The following is a 14,323-nucleotide window of genomic DNA, read 5'->3' as shown; positions in this document are numbered from 1 at the left end:
CTCCCACCGTCAAACAGCGACTCTGACTGGGATGATGATGTGGCGTGTGCTCCAGGGCCTTCCACATGCGGATCTGACTCAGGCCTTTGCAGTCCTTGCATCGGCGTACAGAGAAATTTAAAACTGGCAGAAATACAGGCGGACTTGGTTGCACGTAAGCTGAAGTGCATACATACTTTTTAACCACTATATATTGCCTAAAATATAGAGGAAGTTGAAAACATTTCAGCATCTTGGTTACAAGTTCTCAACTCCTCAGTAAAATTTGATATTGTGGTTCTTAAAGGGTCCTGAACTACTTTTTGTTGAAGTGGAGAAAGGCGTTTGAAGTGTAAATAGGCTATTTGGAAACACTTTGCCGTAAAAGTATTTCAATGCGTTCAGCAAAAGTGGAGTTAAGGGTACTCAAACACGGCCTCCGCTGTGCTCCAGTTCCTTCTTCAATGTCTTGCACTGCGAAGGCTATGGCGAAGCAAGGAATGCCCACAACGCTCTGCATTCTAAATGTCACCGTGACGCGCAGTTCAAATTCATTTCGAATGTTGACATAGACACCGTGACTTCCACCTTTGTTCCCTACGACGCATTAAACATAAGCCAAACACGGTTGCCCTCAGCAAGTCACAGTGCGCTTAGTAAGTGAATTCGTGGCGGCACCCCACAGCGGCTGTAGTATCTATACCATGTAGCCGACTGCAGCTTGATGTCAGCTATCTGCCAATAGCAGCCATCTAAGGGAATGACAAAAAAGAGTGACAAAACAGAAGGGAGCGGGACAGGGCCTTCTGTTGAAAAGAGAGCGTTTGAGAGAAAGGTGACTTCACGATCCGCTTCTGAGCTCCACGCACCGCGTACAACAGCAAAACTTGGCTGAGATATTCACAGCAGGTTATGCTACCTGCGGACCATGTTATTTCACCAAGCACTAAACATAAGCCAAACATGGTTGTCCTCAGCGAGCCACAGTGCGCTTAGCCAGTGGACTTGTGGCGGCACCCCCTGGTGGCCACAGTATCTGTGCTACATAGAAGACCACAGCTACCAATAGCAGCCGTGCATGGTGATCTGCATTATTACGAAATAAAGCGTCCAAAGAGAATGAGGAGCAGGCTTCTATTGAAAAGAGAGTATTTGAGAGCAAAGTGACCTCACGCTCTAATTGCAAGCTCTGCGAATTGCGTACGACAGCAAAACTTGGCTGTGATGTTCACAGCAGTGTATGCTTCCCGTGGACTATGTTATTTCACCAAGCCCGAGGATTGGTTCAGGGCCCTTATAAAGCAGCCAGTTGTTCTTCTAATAGATGCCAGTGTTGTATTAGATGCCTGTACTTTATTAAATGCCAGTGTTTTACTCATCTGGCAAAAATAGTGCCATTTCTTTGGCCTTAAGTTTTTGAATGTGGGCATAAGTTTTCAAATATGTGAAAAAAAAAAAGAGCATTTAGTGACACTAGTGAATTGCATTCCTTTCATTGTGCAGCTCCCTTGCATACTTGAAATACCAACAACGACTCAAGCGCTCGTCAGTTGTTTTAAACGCTCGGCGTAATGTGATGTGTTATCACAAGACACTCGAGAAACTGAGCAAAATTTTCTCGCATCTTTCTTTGTTGTTTGCAGGTGTTTGCTCTGGGAAACAAGACCTACGAGCACTTTAATGCGATGGGGAAGTATGTTGACAAGCGCATGGAGGAACTAGGGGCCACTCGTGTCTTTGAGATGGGCCTCGGAGATGACGACGCAAAGTGAGTTTCCTCGTGGTATTGTTGTTATCATTTGTTCTCGATTCTGGATCTGGATCCTGAGAAAAAAAATGGATGGAAGAATAAGAATGGGTAGGAGCATGTACGGCAGGCATTACAGTCAGTATTGATATCTTACTGCGACCCTTGAAATGGAAATTGTGCAGTCATTGCATTCTGGTGGTGCTAACATGGGGGCGTAAACTTCGAGGTTAGCAAAGAAGCCTGAGAGGAAGCTAATGACTTTCAGTGAGAGATATAACAAATAATGATAGGTGTAACAATAAGAGACGGGAAGGTAGTGGTGTGGATCAGAGCAAACAGGTGTAGCAAACATGCTAGTTGAGATCAAGGAAAAGGAATAGGGCTGGTGAAGCCACATTTTGTGTCGAACAGATGACTGCTGGTCTATTAGAGTTATAGAATGGACGCTAAGAGGAGGGGGAGGGAGTAGAGGACACTAGCAGAGAACTAGGTGGCATGATGAAGTTAGGAAATTTGCTGGCATAGGATGAGGGGAGGGTAAGCTGGCAGAAAACAAGTAATTGGAGATCGTTGGGGGAGGCCTTCGTCCTTCAGTAGGCGTAGAAAGTAGGCTGATGGTGATTATGAACTGTTGGTTAATCACTTGTGAAGTACTAATCACTGAATAATCACTCATCATTGCAGCATTGAGGAAGACTTTGTCACCTGGAAAGAGCGCTTCTGGAATGCCGTTTGTGAGAACTTCCACCTGGAGATCTCTGGCGAGGACATCAACCTGCGCCAGTACCAGCTCATCGTACACACCGACCTTCCTGACGAGAAGGTCTTTCACGGAGAGATCTCGCGCCTCAACTCGTACACAACCCAGAAAATGCAAGTAACACCCTTTACGGATCTGATGCTCGGCAAGCCGCGAAAGGTTGGCTGTGCTTTTCCCACGTTAATTTGGTGCACTTGTCAGGGTTTTGAATGAAGCAGGCTCACTTGCAGTTAAACTGTGTTGAAGGCTCTTCAATAGTAAATAACATACCCAAATGGCAGCTTTACAAAAATGGAATCTTTGTAAGATAGCAATTAACATAAAATGCAGGAAAGGATTGGTGCTGCCGCTGAAAAGTACATCACTGTCTCCAGCAACGTAATTGCTGTATCCATTTGTCACACGTAAGTTGTCTTCAACCAGTGGCAATAAATTAATTGCGTTACATTTCAACATGAAAGAAAATGCAGTTTGTACATAATTTTCTAGCAGATCCTGCTGATGCTAGCCCTGGTGCTGCTGCACCTTGACATAGCTGGTTACAGAAAACAGGGCAATAAAAACTCCTTTATGTGAACTGATGCCATAGTATGTAATGCATAGCACTTGATAAAATACATTTCGGCTTGCATTGTAATGTGATATGTGGTGTACATTAATGGGAACAAGTTGTTGGTATGACTAAGTGATCATGGGAATTTGCCTTAGACACCAGTCTCTTAAAAAGTGTAGACTTAACTGTGTCATACTATAAGCATGTTGTGAAGTAAAACAGATCTTTGTATCATGTTTGGCTTGTCCCCGAGATAGTCAAACTCGTGATAACGAAAGCCGGAGACGACGAAATGCTCGCCACAACGAAATGTTTTCTTATCCCTGGCGAGCGCCCATAGGATTCAATGCATTTAATATCTCTCGACAACAAAATGTCACTGCAGTCCCATATTAAAGGGACCCTGAAACGATCTTGGCGATTTTCTACAAACGTACTGAGTCGTTAGAGTAGGTTCTTCTGATCATTAATTGATGCATCTAAGTGCTCTGCGTAAAGCGTGTAATTTATTATAAGGTTTTAAAAATACCCATCGCTGCCGATCACAGCGCACTGCTTGGCGGAATTTTAAGCCACCCCTACCCATATGATGCAAATAACCCATATTACGTCACATGGGCGAGCTATCTGATTGGCTGACCAGGGCGCGTGGTCGATAATTTTTCCAACTTTATGGTGAACAAATGATGCTCGTAATAGTTGGAATGTTAGTTACTTTGTTTTTGTAAAAAGAAAATAACTTAAAGAGAATACACAAGAATAGTTTTTTAGTACACTTCAGTACTTCCGGCACACAGCAAGTGTCGGCTGCTTGTGTTACAACGTACTCCATTTTGACGAGAGCTCCGCGGTCAGAGTAGGTCTCAGTCTTTTCGCGAGCACTATGATTCGACTTTGTTGCCTTGTGGACTACAAACCTAGCGACCTGCAAACCGCGAGTCCAGTATTAGGGCAAACGCAAGCGCAAGGGGACAGGGTCTGGCCGCTTGACTGTGCCGGGATGAGCCACGAGATGAGCAGAAGGGCAAATGTGAACGGTCTGCACGGTGCAGCCACCTGGTGGCACAGAGCTCAACCATACACAGTTGCAGCAACGAAGTGTATTCTTTGCTGCTGGTGTGTATTTTTCGCAGGAGTGTAATCATCAACACGTTGATTTATAAATGTTTAAAATGCTTTACACTTGGTTAGAGCAATATTAGCACTTTGTTTGACTGGTTAAGCGCTGCGCCAGCAAGTGTCTGGACCGTGCAGACCGATCAGGCTGCTCACGTACGTCTATGCTAAAGTTCCTTCATCAGCTTGAGTTTATGCCTCCAGTCATTTGCCGAAATGACCAGCTTGCCTGTTTTTAGCGGAGTACCGGACATGTTCGGCGCTACGACAGAATGCTCGCAACGCACACTGCTTCGATAGCTCTCGGTCGACGGCCAAGCGGCTAGCGGAGAGGTCTCGCGCGGGACGGGGCGTGCTCCTAAACAACCGGAAGTGAGCGATGTGACGTCGCATCGTGACGCTGAACCAGTGAAGGCGGAGCTTAGTGCCGCTCGCTCGGCGAGCGAGTTGAGGAGGAAAAGCATAGCTAGGGAGGAGGGTAACTTCTAATCGCTTGCAGCTCCATTAATACGTAACGCTTCACTTAAATTGTGGTGCGAATGTTCTACTTAAGCTGTACCCTACGCGCCTACAAAATTTGTCCGAACCGTTTCAGGGGCCCTTTAACAAAATTTGCCAGAACATTACTCCTCATGTTATCTGCCCCTGTGACTCTAACATAGCACAAAAAGTGCTCAAATTCATTTTTCTTTCCACCTAAATTGCATAAATTAACGTTGCAGCATGCTTGCAAGGCTATTGCCAATTTTGTTTACTAAAAGAGCAAAGTGCTGGAAGTGACTGCTAGCACTGCAAACATGTTGTAGCCGCCATTTTGTTTTTGATTGTCCACTTCACATGCATGGCCACTTCACAATTCTAGCCTCTTTAGCTTCACCATTGGCCTCTACCAATTTGTGACCACAATCTTTTTGTTCTATGCGCAGCTCAGTGCGCGGTACATAATCTGAGATAAGGTGGGAAGACAGAGTGCAGCAAAAACAAAGAAATTCACGTCCTACCAATGTGGAGTTGCTTATGGCACTAGAAATGGTGGTTACAGCGTGGGCTGCCAAACATCTGGCCGGGATTGAGAACTGGGGCCGTACAGTGACCCCGGAAGTGATTGAGAATACGCATCCCCGGTTTCAAGAACGCTGGTTGGTACCACCCAACAGGCACTGTACGTAGATTTGGTGTCACATAGATTTGCCCGATGGGTCCATAGTCTTGGTCAGTCGCTTTCGGGGATACAATCACTTGCCTGCGATATTGTGTAACTCGGCACCATATGCGTTGGCGTCTAAGGAGTTGCTCGTAGATGCTAACACGTTCAGCGTCTGTTGAATAGAAAATTTCACAAGAGTTGTCATATAATTGCTGTTGCCCCCCTACCTGTCTGGTGCCGAGTTACTCAAAATCCCGCGAAAGTGATCATATCAATGCTGTCGCTCGCTGTCGTTGATGTCTGGTGCCAGGTTATGCGAAATGTCGTGAAAGCAACCGTGTCCCCAAATGTTATCAGTTGCGCATGGGGCATACTTTGTGATGTTGGCAGTGCGGTTCTGTAGCCTCAAGCAAGGCCCACCAGTGTAGGCTAACAGAATTTTGGCAGTAAAGTTTTTTTTGTAGGGTATTCCCCTCCCTGTCTGTGCTGCCTAATTTTGCAGCAATAATGAAGTTCTCACGAAAGTGAAATTTCTCACTTCCTCCACTAATTTTGTCATGGTGGGATTCATCTGTATTGCTATTTTGCTGAACATATCAGTATCTGCTGGAACCACTGGAACAGGTAGTCTAATAAAACAAAGCGTCCTGACATATCATGTCATCTTGTTTCACCTTTCCTGTGCATATCTTATGCCTGCTTAAGCTCGTGATGGCTTTTGTTTCCACACAAGTTCATGAAAAGCGTTTTTACATACTATGTCAGTCGTTAGTATCACTGAACGTCATACTGTGTTAATTGAGTTAAGTAGGTTTTTTTTGTTAGCATCGTCAAACAGGACTATAGTGTGATTAGTAACTCAAGGAAATTTTTTGTTTCTTCTCGCTACTCTGCAGGCCTTTTGATGCAAAGAACCCATTCCTGGCACCTGTCCGAGTCCACAAGGAACTGTACAAGGGTTCACGTTCATGCATGCACATTGAGATTAGCATTGCTGGTTCCAAAATGAGGTGAGGCCTCTCCCACTGTCTCAGATGCTATGTGTTAGGGCTCACGTTTCTGTCAGCACATTCATAGCGTGCTGTTATCATAAGCAGCTCTGGAGTCACTTTAATAATGCTTCTGTCCTCTGTGTTTGTTAAATGAGTGGTGTTTTGCAAATGCTTAGGCAGTTACTTGTGCTATGTTGAAGTTTATTGTCACAGCATAAAGACACATACGAGTGCCTTAGTATATATAAGTGCTACAGGAGGAGATCCCATAGTAAAACTGTATTACTATTGGTAAAACATTAGCAAAACTTCCTATTGGTATGGCATTGGTTTAGGGCAAGTGAGATAAAAAGCAGCAGGCATACAAATGATATCAAAAATGCATGATGGAAACAAGCAGTGTGAACAAAAATAGTACGGTGAACATAGGTTGAAAGGTTTAGTAATAAATGTTCATGCGTCAAAAAAATAAAAAGAAGCAAAGAAAAAGAAAGCAAACTATACATATGCACTGGTGCTTTAAAATCGTATGCCAATAACATTTAATTTTTATATGGCATCACCATTTTTGAAGAGTTCCTTTCACTTCTGCATTATCAATCTCGTTAATTTAAAATGCACTTAATGCCCTTACTGAAAACTATGTAATTTACTTAACCACTGCAAGACCTTCATATGGTGGCACAGGCAGAATCGGTAGGCTTACCAGGCACCCCTGTTTCTTGAGGTGGCAATATCTAACTGGTCTGATGTCAAGCTTAGTGGATGTGAAAAGATCATCCTGAAGCTTAAGCTGAAGGGTACAGTCAAGCTGAAGTGATGCAGAAGTTGGCCTTATTTCTAAGCTTGTGATGTGCGTGTGCTCCCAAAGGTACGATGCCGGGGACCATGTGGCCGTCTACCCAATGAATGACATTGCCATAGTAGAGAACCTGGGACAAATGCTCAAGGTGGATTTGGACACCATCATCACACTGAAAAACCTTGATGGTGCGTAATCTGAGATTGTTGTGGTCTAAACAGCTTGCTTAGAGTGCAGTCTTGTTTTGTGTGCTTACCTACTCATCATGAAAGCTGCTTTGAGAAATAAACTTGGCAAGTTCTTTGCACTGATAGTTTGTCAGAGTTTGTTATGTGAAAAGGTGGCAAGCAAAAATCCTGGGCACTTTTTGGGCGGACAACTCCTGTGTAGTTGACAGCTTGGTTTAGCTTGAAAAGTTCTTACATTTGGGCTTTTGCTTTGTGCTTGTCCAGTATTCATTGGAGAACTTTTTTTCTAAGTGGCATTTGATGTATCAAAGGTATTTGCCCGACAGAAGGGAAATGGGTGTACTGCTTCCTGCGTCTCTCTGGTGCTGTTTCCTGTTGCGTGTGGACATTGGTGCAGGGATGCCTGTTCGTAGTAAAGCCAAACACATCTATAACAATAATCAAGTGCTAAAAAAATCCTATTGTTATAACCGTTAACCAGGTTGCATAAAAAAAGGCAGAGGGGACAAACATTTAAAGTGGACAGAAAGGTACATTCAGACCGGCAGGTGTGAGAAAACGGCTCGCATTTAGGAAATTTTATTTTCCAGTAATTTTGCTTTCTTTTCCCTTTCTATGCACCCATCCAGTGGCCAGATTTACTTGTTATAACTGGTAATGGGGCATGGGAGCATTGAAGTGAGCTGTTGATTTTACCATAGAGCACCACATACAAAGGTTGATGGTATGTCAGCCGCTCATTGTTTTATCTGATATATTGTTATAAGTGTGTTCGACTGTATGTCTCTTGTGTGTGGTGAGAAAAATGCACAGAAGCACAGGGTGGTGCATGAAGTGTGCCAGCATGTGTTGCTCACCCGCTGCATCCCCTCTGGAATTGTGGTGTGGCTCGTTGGCTGTGATGCAGCGCCACCTTCGTGACAAAGCGCAATGTGTGAAAATTTGGTAAATGCATTTTGCTGCAAGAAATTATGGAAAGTTTGATGATCTCGGCATTGTGAACTTGGTGTTTTAATTAAACCAAGGCTCATCGAATATCTGCTATATCATTATAGGGGTTGTTTCTCTGAGCTGACCAGGTGTTTCAGTTGTCATTACTGAGAGATGCTGTTGCCGCGTGTCTCTCCAGTGACCCTACTTTTTCGATTTGTGAATAAGGGCAAGGTGAATTTGCGTGGATAGTGAGACGTTTATTTATTTATTTATTTCATATACCCTCAAGCGCCAAGGCATTGCAGAGGGGAGTGGGCTACAAGCACAAAGCAATAACAACCATTACAACAAATTTACATAATGCAAGTAACATGTGCAGTGGGCATAATCATTAAGAGATCAATGAACAAAGATACTATGAAGTTCAATATAAATAAACCTAGCGACATCTGAACTGGACAAAAGGAAAATACATCGCTACAGTGCATGGACAAATACAGTGCATGTGGTCACGTGGTCACAGTTGAAAAAAAAGCAAACAAGGTTCAGCGGAAAAGTGCACTGTCTTCGATTGACACGGTATCATCGGGAAGGTGGTTCCAGTCGTTCGTTGTACGTGGAATAAATGAATATAAAAAGCTGTTTTTGTCACAGAAAGGGCCTTTTACATTATGATGGTGATCAACTCAAGATGACAGGTAAAATGAATGAATAAAACTTCATTTGAAACGGCTCTTCGTCCGTGCCATCCGCCGCTGCTAAGGATATGATGATGAAATACTTTATGAAAAAGTCGCAAGCGAAAAGCCTTTCTGCATAGTCCCACTATGCACCAACCCTATACCACATTACGTGGGAGTGCACACAACACAACATAGAACACCCAGACACGAACACAACGAGGGAGCAATGGGGGGCACTGCTGTCCAGCTCGGCCCTCGACGACCAGCTCAAGCTGATTAAGAGAGCTGATAAGATGGCAAGAGCCAGCGGAGCCCTGGACTAAGGGCCCCGGCCATTAGCGGTTTCTCTGATTATTCTTTTAATAAAGTTTATCTATCTATCTATCTATCTGCATAGTGATTAAGATGGTAGGCACAAGTTGCTTTTCATAGAAGATACGCTAGAAGTACGATTGTAGTTTGAGTGAATGAAACAATTCGAATTATTCTGAACCATTTCAAGAGAATTAACCAGAGTAGCATTGTAAGGGTCCCAAATAGCAGCAGCGTATTCCAACTTAGGTCAAACTGGTGTTTTATACAATAAAGGTTTCAGTGATGCAGGAAATTTGCTAAAGTTTCGCCGCAAGTAGCCTAACATACAATTTTCGTTGTTGATTATGGAGTCAGTTTGACATCTACAGGATAAGTCCTCCAGTGACCGTACTTTTTCCATTTGTGGATAAGGGCAGGGTGAATGTGGGTGGATTAGTGAGACGTGAAGCTTAGTGTGCGTCTGTTCAATGTGGTTGGCCACACACTGTACAGCGGAGCAATCTTGGCATGGTATAAATGCATACGCTTCCTTTAATGTGTCCAGTGTGATGATGGTTTAGTGGCTGTAGTGTTCTGTTGCTACGTGTGAGGCTGCACGCTCAACTCCCAGAGATGGCAGTCACATTCTGGTGATGGTGTAATGCAAATGCACTCATTTACTGAAATTTACGTGTATGTTAACGAACCCTAGATGGTAGATATTGGATCTCCAACTACGCAGCACAGTGTCTCGTATAAGTAGCACGTGGCTCTGTGTTGTGAACACGGTGCCTATCTTTTGTGCTCTTTCGGCTTGCTCCAACTTGGGACTTGAGGTCCATCTTTGACAGTTCGTCAATGATTGCCGTGCTCTGCTTTTCAGAGGACAGCTCCAAGAAACACCCCTTTCCATGCCCATGCAGCTACAGAACTGCACTACTGTACTATGTGGACATCACCACTCCCCCTAGGACGCATGTGCTGAAAGAAATTTCTGAATATGCCAGCAATGAGGAGGAGAAGAAACAGCTGAAGCTCATGAGCTCTTCTTCTGACGAAGGGAAGGTAAGCCTGGAGCAGTGTTCTTGCTACCTTCTCCTTAATAATGGATTTGTGGCATTGAAAGCCACGCATAGTGGAATCTCGTTAATTTGAACCCACTTAATGTGAACTTACAGTTTGTTCGAACACGTAAGCGTTTGGGACAGTTAATTCGAGCATACCGTGCTGCCGACCTCGCTCTGAGCACCGTGCCAACTCAAATGACAGTGCTTTTGACCCGGCAGTGTGGCTGCGTGTCGGCTGCTGCTCCCGTTTCCCGTTGCAAGTACCTTACTTTGGCGCATATACAGTGAAATCTCGTTCATATGTTCTGGAAAAAAAACATACTAGCCAGGAAAACGTATCATCTGAAGTCGTTAAAATATTCGGCAGACTCGGTTGTAGTTGACATCTCTGTAACGTGAAGCGTTGCAATAACCGATAAGCTGTTGCGAACACCATGAATGCGGTTTTTATCACTTATCTGATTGCACTGCGCGAGTAAATTTTGGACCAATCTTCTCGGGGGAAAAAGGCACACATTAGATTCGAGTAATAAATGTAAGCATTCACTGTGAGCTACCATTTTCGCTTGAAGATTTTCCTAGGGAAGACTGAACATAGACGTTTTCGGTGCGGGGTGATGTATCTTCAAGCATACATGGTCCCCCAAGCTGTGTCAAGACAGAGGTTCCTGCTAAAGGGGCTGCTATTAAAATCACCATTGGGGTCAAGCGCATGCGTGCCGACCAGTCAAGTTCAAATTGTCCATCCAAGGCCAATTTTAGGATCGAAATAATAAAAGTTGAGACCCTAAGAAATGTATGGGCGCCGGTCAGGGCCTCCCGTCAGGATCGAACCTAATTAACCGAAGTCGAATTACTCTAAAGTCTACCGCATAAGAAACGGCTACCATCACTTACAGATGTAAATGTAAACAGCAGAAATAAAACGCAATACAAATCAAAACTCATAGCCTACATTGAAGCTAGTCAGGCTGAATGCAGTCTGGTCAGTTCATGCAGTGTGTTGGGGTGCACTTTCATTCAAGAAGCTGTTGGCTACTACTTTTGTTACCGCTTGTCGTTGCCTAGTGGAGGTGCTGTACGGGGTGCACCTTGGCTACTTGTTTGACAGGACCTCTCCCCGTGGGTGAATGTTCCTTTGCAGAGCATGTACAAGCAGTGGGTACTCAATGACTGCCGCAGTGTCGTACACATTCTGGAGGACTTGCCATCGGCACGTCCACCACTGGATCATCTTCTGGAGCTCATGCCCAGGCTGCAAGCTCGATACTACTCCATCTCATCGTCGCCAAAGGTAGGTTGCGGCATACTGCCGCATGCAAGGTCATGAGTTTTATTTCCAGCCATGAAGATGTGTTTTGATGGGAGCATGGAATCCAAAAATGTTTGCGTAATTAGGCGTCTGTTCATTCTGCCTTCTTCTTGTGTTGTCTGCGATTTCATAAGCATTCTAATAAACTATGCACAATGCTTGGGAACAGTTTGAAAGGAATCATCATGTTTAGGGAATTTGACTCTTACACATAAAGAAGTGCACATTGTTGCCATTTGTAGAGCTCACATGTGTGATGAACAGAGGTCATATCACAAGTTGGTGCAGTCACATTTTAGAGCATTAAGAATGTACAAAAACACAGTACTATTGTTTTTACTGATAGTATGTCAACACAGTAGTGCAAACAATCAGAGGGGCATTTATTGTACCTTTCATACACTAATGCCTGCTAGCCGAATTACTGTCCACCGAACATGCCACTGGGCGTGCGACAAAGCTGCTCAATGACCCCAAGCCCCAGAGGAAGTGCCTACTCCATGTCACATCCAAGTAACCCCGCCGTTAGGTGGTATTAGCACGGCAACACTTGAGCCATCTCTGGTAGTATGCTGCAACAACACCGACTGCTGCCGGCACTTAGCTACAGGGAGAAGTGGGATTACAGGAGACACCAGTGCCATGCGGGGAAAACAGCACCATTGGATGCGTGAAAGTCGAGTATCCGCACAGGTAGCAGCTTTCGAGCAGGACCAGGACACACATTCTTTGCATGGTGCTACATATCTGTTTATGAAATTTTCAATAACCCAATTATTATGTATTTAGTCACTAAACTATGCTAATATGTTTTGATAGGCTTGTCTGAAATTTAATCTTAGTTTGCATTTTTCTCAGACACTAACAGTTTATATACAAATTATTACAGGATGACAATTTGGCCAAGTAAGCACTTTTCACAGGCTTTCCTTGCAACATTCTCAGCTAGAACTGTACTCATAAACCCCTCCCTGTTGCACAGGCGCACCCGGACAGCATCCACATGACAGCGGTGAAGGTGGAATACGAGACGCCGACCAAGCGCATCAACCACGGTGTTGCCACAGGCTGGCTGGCACTCAAGAGACCCGACAACGGCACGCAGCCCACGCTGCCCGTGTACGTGCGGCGGTCGCAGTTCAAGCTGCCCTCGCGGCCACAAGTTCCCATTGTGATGGTGGGGCCTGGCACGGGCTTGGCCCCGTTCCGCGGCTTCATCCAAGAGAGGGATTTCCTTCGCCGAGAAGGTGGGTTGTGTCCTCGCTGCTCCTGTATTCCTTGACCCCAAGTGCGGATTTGTTTAGCTGATATAGGAGCCCTTACACCCTTTTTTACACTCGCGCGACACAGGCGAGAGACATGGAATGGACGACACAAGCGCCAACTGACAACTGAAAGTTTATGACAGTCAAATCTCGTTAATTCGAACACGCTTAATTCAAACTTTCGATTTATTTGAACTGACGCTGTTGTCCCGTTAAAGCTATGTGTATTCCAATGGGCGAAAATGCCTGGTAATTTGAATGCGCAAGCATTTGTGATGGTTAATTCTAATGTACTCCGCTTCGACAATGCTCTCAGTAGTATGTCAAATCACGTGGCAGCGCCTCTGACTAGCATTCCTCTGATCCCATAGTCATAGAGGAAAAGCTTAGGAGAGACTTTTCTACGCCGCACACGAAGAAAAGAAAAAAAAAATGCTGTGGCTGAAATTTGTGCGCAGGCGTGCGCAGGCGCGCATCACCGATTGCTTCTGTTCGTGACTGGTTAGTGACTTCTGTTAGTGACACGCCACCGCCCCATAAAGTCAATGTATAAGAACGTCTGAAATTTCGGGCGCTGAAAGCCTTCGCCGTCCGACTTTCCGGACTTTTTGTCATGCCCACAGCTCTGAAACGGTAATAATTGAAGCCACCACTACCGCCATTTCATTTATTGCGCCGTCTCGAGCTGGCGCTCTAGCATGCAGATCCACTGGCAGCCGTAGCCACACCACGGCAGTGCTAGGCTAGCTACTTCAACGTTCACTACCAAACTTCTTGCTGTTCAGTGCCTTGTTTTTTATTGAAACAATTCGCCACTGTTAGCAATGGCGCCGACTCCGCCTTTGTAATCCTTGTCAATGCCTTCTGAGCGCAGAAAGCACTTCGCGTTGCATAATGCGGGTTCCTGAAAGTCGACTTCCCCCCAATACAGCACCCTTATGCGGTGAAGCATACCAAAAGTTCGATGGGACAATTGTCATGGGACATGTGCTTCCTTTTACTGTACACGCCTGCACCTGCCACCTCCTATCACAGTATGAGCACCGATATGCCTAATAATTTTATAGTAATTTGTAAATATGTGTGAATAAATCTTGTGGAGCTTCCCATTCGTGTTAGCTCAGTGCACATGGCCAGTGCAGGTAAGTCCTCCATTCAATTAACTTCCATTATTTCGAAGAAATTTTGAATCGCCTTCGAGTCAGAATTATCGAGATTCAACTGTACTTGGCAAACCATTATAGGCACTTTGGCCACATGGTGCGTACCAGATATGCAACGGTACCTTTTTGAACGGTGTTCATAAATGGAAATCAAACAAGCCAAGGGGTAGTCTAGTCATATCACATGCACGTAGATTCTGCCTCGTGTGTTAGCCAAACATCTATTTCATTGCATCAACAATAAACAGAATTTTGGAATGGCCTTATTTCTTGGCACACTTGTATGTCTGGTACACACCATGTGACCTAAATTTTTATA

At 44.6% G+C, this 14,323-nt stretch overlaps 1 protein-coding gene across 5 annotated transcripts in view; it reads left to right on the top strand.

Annotated features, from left to right (window-relative positions):
• Positions 1-14,323, top strand: part of LOC135910652 (NADPH--cytochrome P450 reductase-like) — a 58,510-nt gene that overhangs the window by 36,474 nt on the left and 7,713 nt on the right. For all 5 annotated transcript variants that reach the window (XM_065442674.2, XM_065442675.2, XM_065442676.2 and 2 more), the window contains 7 exons: positions 1,623-1,747; positions 2,414-2,602; positions 6,202-6,315; positions 7,169-7,287; positions 10,081-10,262; positions 11,409-11,558; positions 12,559-12,823. In XM_065442674.2, the coding sequence (XP_065298746.2) occupies positions 1,623-1,747; positions 2,414-2,602; positions 6,202-6,315; positions 7,169-7,287; positions 10,081-10,262; positions 11,409-11,558; positions 12,559-12,823 (1,144 nt within the window). The remainder of the gene's footprint in view (positions 1-1,622; positions 1,748-2,413; positions 2,603-6,201; positions 6,316-7,168; positions 7,288-10,080; positions 10,263-11,408; positions 11,559-12,558; positions 12,824-14,323) is intronic.

The sequence above is a fragment of the Dermacentor albipictus genome, chromosome 2, assembly GCF_038994185.2.
Source record: "Dermacentor albipictus isolate Rhodes 1998 colony chromosome 2, USDA_Dalb.pri_finalv2, whole genome shotgun sequence".
Lineage (NCBI taxonomy): Eukaryota > Metazoa > Arthropoda > Arachnida > Ixodida > Ixodidae > Dermacentor > Dermacentor albipictus.
The sequence above is the reverse complement of the archived record's forward strand: the minus strand, read 5'-3'. Positions and strand labels throughout refer to the sequence as shown.